The following is an 11,772-nucleotide window of genomic DNA, read 5'->3' on the forward strand; positions in this document are numbered from 1 at the left end:
AGAAGAATGTGAGCCACCAGGGGGTGCTGTTTGACTTTGGGCTCCCTGGAAAAGCAACTAGTATTGTAGTATTGACCCCCCCCCCCCCAAGGTTTGCCCCCCCCCCCCCAAGGTTTCTCTGAAACTCACTTTGTAAACCAGGCTGGCCTCGAACTCAGAAATCCGCCTGCCTCTGCCTCCCAAGTGCTGAGATTAAAGGTGTGCGCCACCATGCCCGGCTAGCAACTAGTATTCTTAGCTATCTCTCCAGCCCTCTTACAACATTGACATTGGCTGTTTTTCTCCGATTAGTGAGCTTTGTCTGTTATAAATTAAGCATGCTCACAGTGGGCTATTAGTTTAAATTTTAAATTTGCTAGTAGTCCCTTCCGTTTGTTTTTTTTTTTTCCTTCACTCTATACCTTAGTTTTTCTGAAATATGTGGTTGGAATATGTGTAATATGTGGATGTTGAATGTTTTTCTTCCTTTAAATGTTTTAGGAATCCATGGTTCTCTGAGTACCTTTTTCATCTCAGAATTCTTATTCAGGTTAGTTATGGTCTGAAGAAAATGCCAAAGAACAAGGACAATAATGAGTTAGGAAACTGAGGAAAGGCCATTGAGAACGAAGCCAGTAAGTAGGCTGAGAGTGTAAGGCTAGTGGCATGGCTGAGCAGGCGGAGGTGTCCTGAGTGGGGTTCCTGGGATCCACATGGGTGGAGGAGAAAACTGACTCATGGAAGTTGTCCTCTGACTTCTACACAATGCACTGTGGCATGTGTGTATCCTCTCTTTCTCCCACAACCCTACTGTAATATCAGTAATAAATAAAAATAAATGTTAAAGAATGAAAAAGAAGCTAGGGCTGTAGTTTCATGGTTTATCTTTGTCTGGAATTGAGGAGGTCCAGGGTTTAAAGAGAAATGAAAGGGAAAGCAGGGCATATATTAATAGGGGAGAGCTGGGCAGTTGTGGCACATGCCTTTAATTCCAGCACTAGGGTGCAGAAGTAGGAGGATCTCTGAGAGTTTGAGGCCAGCCTGATTTACAAAGCTAGTTCCAGGATAGCCAGGGCTGTTACATAGAGAATCCCTGTCTTGTAAAACAAACAAAACAAAAAAGAGAAAGAAATACTATTTTCTCTAACTTCTCTTTCTTTTTATACGCTGAGGACCTCTGTATATACTGAGTCTGCTTCCAAGGCAGAACAGTTGTCCCTAACTATCCTTGAACATACTTTGTATCTTAGGCTGGCCTAAAATGGTGATCCTCCTGTCTCAGTTTCTTAAGTGCCGAACCACTCTTCAAAACTACCATGCACAACTTTCCCCATAGCCACTGCCACTGTCACCCACCCTACATCTTTTCTTCCTACTCTATAGGGTCTCATCTAGCCCAGGGTGCCCCCTAAGACTTGCTATGTAGCCAAGGATGACTTTGAACTTCTGATATTTCTGCCTCTCCTGCTTGTATGATGGAATTACAGCTATGCACCACTATCTTCAGTTTCCTCAGTAGGAATTCAGGAAGTTACTTGGGAGCAAGAAAAAATACACTTTGGCGGGGGGGGGGGGCGTTAAGAGTTTGATATAGGTACTCCTGTAGTCACTTGTTGCCTCAAGCAATCATCTTGAAAGAGTGAGGTTGTCTGCTTGTACCATTTCAATCTGCTGCTATTGAACTGTGGAGCCCTTGCTTGATGACCTAGAACCATAAGCCTTACTAGCTCCTGGTCTTCCCTTCTTCAACCAGGTTCTAGTAAGACTGCCTACAGAGAGCAAACTGTATCTCTCTTGGAATTCTGGATTGTGAAGTAAATATCAGAGTTCAAATTTCTAAACATTCCCCTCAAAGTTTTTTATTTTTTATTTTTAAAGACAGTATAGTTAAGTCAAGTGTGGTGTGGTTCACTCCTTTAATCCTAGTACTCACGAGGCAGAGGCAAGCAGATCTCTGTGGGTTTGAGGCTATCCTGGTCTACAAAGTGAATTCCAGGACAGCCAGGGCTGCTACACATAGAAACTCTGTCTTGAAACACACCTCCATCCCACCCCCACCTCACCCCCCCAAAAAAAGGAAAAGGAAAAGCAAACAAACAAAAACCCAAACCAACCAACTAATAAATGAACAAACAATCCACAGTATAGTTGTCTGACTGAGGAAAACTTCCATAGGCTAGTGATGTTCGAAGACTTAGTGCTCAGTGTGTGGAACCACTGTGAAGGACGAGGAGGTGTGGCCTTATTTGTGGAGGTGTGTCGCTTGGATCGGCTCTGAGGTTCAGGAGACTGTGACCTTCCAGTGTGCCTCTTTGCCTTGCGCTTGCTATTGAGATGCGGGTGCACCTTGAGTTTACCGCTGCACCTTTGTTCCACCATCACTGACTCTATTCCTCTGAGAATATAAGCCCAGTGAATTAAAATCTTTCTTTTATGAGTTGTCTTGGTCGTGGTATTTTATCACCACAATAAAAAAAAATCTGCCTGCCTCTCCCTTCCGAGTGCTGAGGTTAAAAGTGCTTGCCATCATGCTTAGCTTTTGATAGAACTTTGGAAGAGGGAAAATAATGCGTTAGTAAATGAAAAGAGGCAATTCTCTCTCTCTCTCTCTCTCTCTCTTTTTTTTTTTTTGTTTTGAGAGGCAATTCTCTCTCTCTCTTTTGTTTTGTTTTGTTGTTTGTTTGTTTGTTTTTTGTTTTTTTGAGACAGGGTTTCTCTGTGTAGCCCTGGCTATCCTGGAACTCAGAAATACGCCTGCCTCTGCCTCCCAAGTGCTGGGATTAAAGGCGTGTGCCACCATGCCTGGCCAATTCTCTCTTTTTATTTGTATGTGTGTGTTATATCTCTGTGAGAAATATATGTGTGTGTTATATCTCTGAGAAATATATCTGTGTGTGTTTGGTTACATATTATATAATACAATATTAAATATTATTATCTTAGGCTTTTACTGCTGTGAATAGACACCATAACCCATAACCAGGGCAACTATTATAAGGACAACATTTAGTTGGGGCTGGCTTACAGGTTCAGAGGTTCAGTTCATTATCATCAAGGCAGGAGTATAGCAGAATCTAGGTAGGCGTGGTGCAGGAGGTACTGAGAGTTCTACATCTTCATCTGAAGGCTGCGAGCAATATACTGACTTCCAGGCAGCTAGGATGAGACGGTTTGTTTGTTTATTTGTTTGTTTGTTTTGAGACAGGGTTTCTCTGTATAGCCCTGGCTGTCCTGGAACTCACTCTGTAGACCAGGCTGGCCTCAAACTCAGAAATCTGCTTGCCTCTGCCTCCTGAGTGCTGGGATTAAAGGTTTGCGCCACCACTCCCGGCTGGATGAGAGTCTTATAATCCACACCCACAATGACACACCTACTCCAACAAGGCCATACCTTCTAAATTGTGCCATTCCCTGGGTTGAGCATATACAAACCATCACAATTATAAATATATGTAATCTTACTTTTTTTTGAGATTTTATTTATTTTTATTGCATGTGTATGGTTATTTTTGCCTGTGTGTATGTTTGACTACCATGTGTTGTGTAGTGCCCTTGGACACCAAAAGAGGGCAAAGGAGCCTTAAGGACTAGAGTTACAGCTGGTTGTTAGCAGTCAAATGGGTGCCAGAAACCCAGCCTGGGTCCTCTTGAAGAGCAGGCTCTTAATTACTGAGTCATCTCTCCATCCCTAACTGTCCTACTGTCCTTTAATTATAGTATACCTGGCTTTCACCCCTCTCTATCCATCTCTCTCTTCAATTCTCCCTCTCTTTCTCTTTTTCTCTCTCTCCCATTCTTCCTCTCCCTCCCCCCAACCCTCCCCCCTCTCCCTCCCCCCGCAACAGGTTTTGTTTGAGACAGGGTTTCTCTGTGTGTGTAGCACTGGCTGTCCTGGAGCTTGACTATAGACCATGCTGGCCTTGAACTCATAGAGATCTGTCTGTCTCTGCCTCCCGAGTACTGGGATTAAAGGGATGTGCCACCATTGCCTGGCTACATTTTTTTTTTTTAAGTTAAAAAGAAAAATACAAAGTCAAAATTCATACATGGAAAATCATTTCTAGAAATATTATTAAGTGGTACTTTATAAATACTAAAACCTTTGCTTCACAAGAAGCTTTGTTGAAAAGATGAAAAAATGCTGGACAGTGGTGGTGCATGCCTTTAATCCCAGCACTTGGGCAGCTGAGGCAGGTAGGTCTCTGAGCTTGAGGTCAGCCTGGTCTACATAGTGAATTCCAAGACAGCAAGGGCTACACAGAGAAACCCTGTCTTGAAAAACAGGAAAGAAAAAAAAGATGAAAAGGCAAATTTTATTTTTATTCATGAGTATATGTGTGTCTCTGTGTATAAGTTATGTGTACAGATTTCACAGAGGTATTAGATCCCCCTAGAGTTGGCATTACAGGCAGTTCTAAGTGTTCTTAACTACCAAGCAATCTTTCTAGCCTCAATGGAGTTTTTTAAGATGTAGAAAAGAGGGACCTGGGCTGGTGAGATGGCTCAGTGGGTAAGGGCACTGACTGCTCTTCCAAAGGTCCTGAGTTCAAATCCCAGCAACCACATGGTTGCTCACAACCATCTCTAACGAGATCTGACTCCCTCTTCTGGAGTGTCTAAGACAGCTACAGTGTACTTACATATAATAATAAATAAATCTTTAAAAAAAAGAAAAGAAAAAAGAAAAGCTAGCTGGAGAGATGGCTCAGTGGTTAAGAGCACTGCCTGCTCTTCCAGAGGTCCTGAGTTCAGTTCCCAGGAACTACATGGTGGCTCACAACCATCTGTAATGGGATCTGATGCTCTCTTCTGGTGTGTCTGAAGACAGTGACAGTGTAAGCACATATATTAAATAAGTAAATCTTAAGAAAGAAAGAAAGAAAGAAAGAAAGAAAGAAAGAAAGAAAGAAAGAAAGAAAGAAAGAAAGAAAGAAAGAAAGAAAGAAAGATAGATAGATAGATAGATAGATAGATAGATAGATGTAGAAATGAGCCAGGAGTAGTAGCTCAAGCGTGTGAGGCTGACCTGAGCTGTGGTGTGAGAGCCTGGCCCAGAACAACAAACCATTCACCAATGAAGGGCTTTGTGCATAAACACCTTGCTGCTAAGCAAAGGACCTGAGTTTGATCCTTGGAACTCATTTAGTAGAAAGAGAGAACTAACTTCTGCGATTCCTGATTTCTACATGTACCTCGGACACCAAGTAAATAAATGACAATTTAAATGAAAAAGATGAAATGAAAAATGTATGTAGAAAAGTTCAAAGTATAAAAATATCCAGTAATCCTGTAATCAGAGAGATACTTGTTTCTGTTTTGTGGTGTTTGTTTTTTCTTTATTATGTAAAAGAATTCATTATGAAGCTGAAATCGCTCCCAGCCCTCACCCTTAGCTGTCTCTGATACACAGTAGGTCCTAGATACACAGATACACAAATAAGCAGATACACAAATAGGTCCTAGAATGAAGACAGTGTATTTCCAGCCAGTTTGTTCATACCATTATGTATACATATTTTATAGTATAGAATACCTTTGAGACAGAGTCTCAAACTCTATATGTAGTAAGTTTGATGTTGAACCTCTGGTCTTCCTGGTTCTACCACCTGAGGGCTGGCCTTACAGGCGTGTATTATGACACCCAGCTTATACAGTAACTGAAGAGCCAACCTAGTGTTTTGGTGCGTGTTAAGCAAGTGCCATTCCAACTGACCTACACCCCAGCTCTCCAACAATATAAGATATTATTATTTGCTGGGCAGTGGTGGCACACACCTTTAATCCCAGCATTTGGGAGGCAGAGGCAGGCGGATTTCTGAGTTCGAGGCCAGCCTGATCTACAGAGTGAGTTTCAGGACAGCCAGGGCTACACAGAGAAACCCTGTCTTGAAGAACCAAAAAAAAAAAAAGTATTTTTTGTAGATGGTCTTTTTCAGAGTCAAATAGTTTAAAGCCGAAGCAGTGAGGGTTGAGGCTCTGCAAGCACTCTTCCACTGAGGTTCAGTCCCCTTCGTTTGTCTTTAGAGAAGGGATCTTGTATAGTCCTGGCTGTCCTGAAGTTCTGCATGTAGCTAAGATCCTCACACTTCCCCTTGGTTTAACTTGCCCTTATTTTCTTCAGGTCTCCAGGAAACCTAGAGAAAAACAGATATGGCGATGTGCCCTGCCTGGACCAAACCCGAGTGAAGCTGACAAAGCGGAGTGGCCACACTCAGGTAGATGGACAAATGCCGTCTGTTTCTCAGCACCGTGGGGAGTTAAGACTCTTTCAAGGCAACACTTAGTATTGTGCTGCAGGCTGGTGATATGAACCCCGCACTAGAGAGATGACATTTGAGTTCTGATTTTGATGTGTATTCTATGGCTGGAGACAGTCCTTAAATACTCATGTCGCCATACTAAAGAGAATCAATCAATTCTGTTGTGAATGCTGACAGTCTGGTATATAATGAGGTTTTTTTTTTTTTAACTAGGGGTCTCATTACATAGTCCTGCATGACCTGGAACTTGCAATATAGATCACGTTGACCTTTAACTCAAAAAGATGAGCCTGTCTCTGTCTCCTAAGTGCTTCCATCAAAGGTGTGTGACAGCCTGGTCTCCAGAGCGAGCCCCAGGACAGCCAGGGCTACACAGAAAGACTCTGTCTCGAAAGAAAGAAAGAAAGAAAGAAAGAAAGAAAGAAAGAAAGAAAGAAAGAAAGAAAGAAAGAAAGAAAGAAAGGGAGTGGGGTGTATGTCTGGCTGTTTATAGTTTGTGTATGTGAGTACATGTGCCACAGTGCATATGAGAGGTTAGAGGACAACATTTGGGAGTTGTTTTTTTTCCCACCACATGGTTCCTGGGGCTGAATCCCTCCTCAGGTTGTTTAGCACATGCTGTTACCTTTATTTGAGAGGGCTACATAACCTTCTCAGAGAAAATGAAAAGAAGAGCAAATCAAGCAAGCCCTGGCTGGTTAGACGGCTCAGCACCTCAAGGCATGTACTGCCCAGCCTCACAACCTCAGATCAATTCCCAGAATCACATGGTAGAAAAGAAAAAGTATGACTTCCCTTGAGTTGTTGTCTAACCTTCATATAAGTGGTGTGGCACACACGTGTGTGTATGTGTGCCCAAGTACTCACCCCCCCGACACACACACCACAGAAATAATAAACAAATGGGGGGGGGAATCCTAATCAAGCAAACAACCCTTCCCTCTCCACACTTACTATTGATTATAGTTCCTTTTTCAAAGGAAAGAAAATTAAGAGCATCTATTTAACATGACTTGCCTGGCTTGCCCAGTTTTCCTTTGTGAGAATTTATCTTAACGTTTTTCTTTAGGTCTTTATTTTGAGGTGTTTCATTTTCCTTTATAAGTTTTCATTTTTAAGGAGAGGATCTCAATATGTAGCTCCATTGGTTTAAAATTTGCTATTGTAGACAGGGTTGGCCTTGAACTTGAAGTGATCCTCCAGCCTCTGCCCCTTGAGTGCTAGGATCATATGATTTAAATACATGGCATGATAAAAGGGCCACTGTGGCCGGGCGTGGTGGCGCACGCTTTTAATCCCAGCACTCGGGAGGCAGAGGCGGGTGGATTTCTGAGTTCGAGGCCAGCCTGGTCTACAAAGTGAGTTCCAGGACAGCCAGGGCTACACAAAAAAAACCTGTCTAGAAAAACCAAAAAAAAAAAAAAAAAGGGCCACTGTGAAATCTATCCATCCATCCATCTGTTTATCTACCCACCCACCCATCCATCCATCCATCCATCCATCCATCCATCCATGCATCCATCCATCCATTCATCCATCCAGTTGTCCTAGTACATTTGCCAATGTGAAGCAAGTGGCCCATAGAAGCACTCTTCCACTCTGCTATACCCCTGCCTCCTCTTTACTCCTTTTCATTACCAATAAAACTCATGATCCACCCCCATGCTAAATTGGGCCTATAACTTTTCATTTTCTGTTTGACAGGAAGAGAATATCCATACCTTGAATTGAATTTACCCATTATATACATCATTTTGTGAGTCAAATGGTATATGCATGCTCTTATAATAATGTCTTCCTTTTATTATTAGACAGATTACATCAATGCCAGTTTCATGGATGGTTACAAGCAGAAGAATGCTTATATTGGTACACAAGGTAAGCTATTTTAGCCTTACCTGTTGATTTTGTGGCTCCTGTGTGTGGTTCCTCATTTCAGGTGATTTCTTAATTTTAATTAATTTTATGTGTATGAGTGTTTGGTCTGCATGTAAGTCTGTATACCATAAAACCTGGTGTATGTAGAAACCAGAAGAGGGTGTCAGATCTTTTGGAGTTATGGATGGTTGTAAGCTGCCAGTGGGTACTGAGAATGAAACCTGTGTCCTTGAGAAAGGCAGCAGTGCTCTTTACCACTGAGCCATCTCTCCAGCCCCTATCTTCAGGTTTTGTGTAAGTGCTAACATCCAAAATCTAGTCCTCTTAACTGGTGAGGCAACTTTCCAGCATCTAGAATCTAGATATGTGTGTGTGTATGTGTGTGTGTGTGTGTGTGTGTGTGTGTGTGTGTGTGTTTCACTGTGTAGACCTGACTGTCCTGGAATTTGCTCTGTAGACCAGGCTGTCCTTGAACTCAAGAGATCCATGTCTGCCTCTGCCTCCCCAGTGCTAGGATTAATGGTGCAACTACATCAATTCAGATTTCATAATTTTTAAAGGACATTTGCTATGACTACTAAAATCATGGTTTTTATAAAGTTTGGTAGTTGAAGAGGACAGATAAGTTTCAAGTTTCAATTCCAGAAGTACATAGAAACTCACAACAAAGAGAAAAAATAGCAATTTAAACCTATAAAGTTACTGATTGCCAGCAAGGTTTTTGGACTGTGATTTAGTCTAGTAATCCAAGAGTATAGCGCATCAGAACTCAGTAGTCTGTGGTCACACATACATATCATGTATGCACATGATCAAAATCTGACTCAGGCTGGGAATGTAATTTAATGATACAGCACATGCCTAAAAGGTTTGCGTTAGATCTCTACCATCTCAAAACAGTTATAACAATCAAAAGAAATCTGAATCTAGTTATGAGTTACAAATCAGTCAAATCCAGATTGTTTAGACAGGACGAGAAAACTAGCTTAGGCTAGGCATATGGGTACATACATGCTTGTAATCCCATGACTCAGAGGAGCCCAAATTCAAAGCCTGCCTATTCTGAGTAGTTAATTGGAGGCAAGCCTGGGGTTACAAAGCAAAACCCCATCTTGAAAAGAAAAAAAAAGTAAATAGCTTAAACTCTTTAATGTTAATGTCATGACAGAAGAAAAAAGGAAGAGAACTGTTATAGATAATTAAAGAATGAACTAAAGGTAAGTGGACCTTATGATGTATTCTCTATAGGGAGAAAGTGTTATTAAGGACAAATTACTGGGACAATAGTAGACATTCTATCTGTAAGGTTATACTGGTGTTCATTGGATGATACTGCAATAACATATAGTGATATTTTCAAGGAATGAATAATATGCATGTGCACATATATATGTACACACACATGGCAGGGGTCTCATCTACTTTAGGCTCTTTAATACTGGCTGTGTAGTGAAGGATGTCTGTGAACTCCTGATCCTTCCACCTCTCCTTTCCAATTGCTGGGATTACATGCAGGAGCTACTATACACTACTCTAGTGGTCTGATGTTTACATAGATATACATATATACTATTAATTTTTTCAATGTCATCTGTTAAGAATATGTATTATATTTCAAGAGCATAATTTCTGATTATTAAAGTAAATATGAAAGTAGGTTTTTTTGTTTTGTTTTGTTTTGTTTTTTTGGGTTTTAGAGACAGGGTTTCTCTGTGTTGCCCTGGCTGTCCTGGAACTCACTCTGTAGAGCAAAAATCCACCTGTCTCTGCCTCCCAAGTGCTGGGATTAAAGGCGTGTGCCACCACTGCCCAGCTGAAGGGAGGCTTTTATATTTTATTTGTGTGTGTGTGTGTGTGTGTGTGTGTGTGTTTAGTTAAGCAAACTGAAACCCAATTGGTTAGGTGACCTTGAATACACAGCTAGTAACAGAACTAGAATTTGAATCCATGTCTAGTACAGAAGTTTTCTCAAGTCAACTCAGTGGATTGGTTCTTCTTGTGTCAAAGTAAGCAGTCACTTTACATCTATACATGTCCAGTTATATGTTTGCAGTATGGTATATGCTTACACAAACATATGTACACACACGGACATACACATGTGCATATGTTAATTTGTGTGTGGGCAGATCTAGAGGAGAGTGTCAGGTGTCCTGCTCTGTCACTCCCTACCTTATTCTTTTGAGACAGGGTCTCTCATTGAACCTGAAGCTAGGCTGGTGGCAGACAAGCCCTAGAGAGCTGTCCTTTCCCTCTGACTGCTAGAGATATAAGCATGTCTACCTTTCTATGTGTGTTCCTGGGATTTGATTGAGGTTTTCATGGTTGTGTAGCAAGAATTTTTACGCAATGAGCCATTTCTCCCAGCTTCTTTGCTTGATTTTATTTTCAGACAGCCCTTGTTGGTTTGGAGCTTGCTGAGTGTGGTGTTACACATGTGTGATGCTAGCAGAGGCATGGGGCTGGGAAGTTGTTGGGTATTAGGGGTCCCACGCAGGTCCTCACCAAGTAAGCACATTGTCAACCATGAAGCCCCACAGCCCTTGGTGTATTTGCTGTTGTTTGTTTTGAGATAGTGCCTCAGTTTGGGCTGGCTTGAAACTCACAATGATCCTCCTGCCCCAGCCTCCCAAGTGTAGAGAATATAGGGGTGAACCACCATACTCAGCTTCACCAACATCTTTTATTTTGATTTTGTGTTTTGAAAAGAGGTTTCATGTAACCCAGGCTGGCCCAGAACTCTCTTTACAGTTGAGGATGAATTTGGATTCCTGATGTTGTTGCTGCCTCCTTCTCCCAAGTACTGGGATTATAGGCATGGCAAGCTTGCACTCACATCGTATGATATTAGAATATCTTCTTTGTGGAAGCAGACACTGACAAAGGTATTTAAGGTTTTAGAATGAATCTAAGTATCTAAGAACATAATATACATTAAATTATATTCAAAATTCACAAATCCAACAAATGTAGTTGTAAGAGCTATACTTTTTATTTTTTAAAGATTTATTTATTTCTTATATGTAAGTACACTGTAGCTGTCTTCAGACACTCCAGAAGAGGGAGTCAGATCTCCTTACAGATGGTTGTGAGCTACCATGTGGTTGCTGGGACTTGAACTCAGGACCTTCAGAAATGCAGTCGGGTGCTCTTACCTGCTGAGCCATCTCACCAGCCCATAAGAGCTACACTTTTAAAACAATTTTATTTTAAATTTTATGCAAATAGGTGTTTTGCTTATATGTATGTCGGTGTGACATGTGCATGTCTGGTGCCAGTGGAGGCTAGATGAGTGTTAGATCTCTTGAAGCTGTGGTTACAGGTAGTTGTGAGCCATCATATGGTTGCTAGGAATCAACCCCGGCTCGATGGAAGAGCAGCCAGGAGTCATAACTGCTTTGGCATCTCTGCAGTCTCAAGAGCTGTAGTTTTTGCCATGACAGCTACAGAACAAAAATATTTGCCATCATATTGGAGGAAGGAAGAAGGTTTCTTCTGCTGTTTTATTTGCCCATATCTATAAGTATACATTGGAAAGGTATTCAAGATGTTGGAAAACATTTACAGTGTTTCTGGATCTTGGAGTTAGTGAATGATTTTTATCTTCATTTTCCTTTTTTGCTTTTATTTATTTATTTATTTTTGGTTTTTCGAG

General features: G+C 41.4%; 1 protein-coding gene across 1 annotated transcript in view; it reads left to right on the forward strand.

Moving 5' to 3' along the window:
* Positions 1-11,772, forward strand: part of Ptpn9 (protein tyrosine phosphatase non-receptor type 9) — a 79,737-nt gene that overhangs the window by 57,131 nt on the left and 10,834 nt on the right. The window contains exons 8-9 of the mRNA XM_021206930.2: positions 6,101-6,194; positions 8,051-8,117. Coding sequence (XP_021062589.1) covers positions 6,101-6,194; positions 8,051-8,117 — 161 coding nt within the window. The remainder of the gene's footprint in view (positions 1-6,100; positions 6,195-8,050; positions 8,118-11,772) is intronic.

This window comes from Mus pahari, chromosome 10, assembly GCF_900095145.1.
Source record: "Mus pahari chromosome 10, PAHARI_EIJ_v1.1, whole genome shotgun sequence".
NCBI lineage: Eukaryota > Metazoa > Chordata > Mammalia > Rodentia > Muridae > Mus > Mus pahari.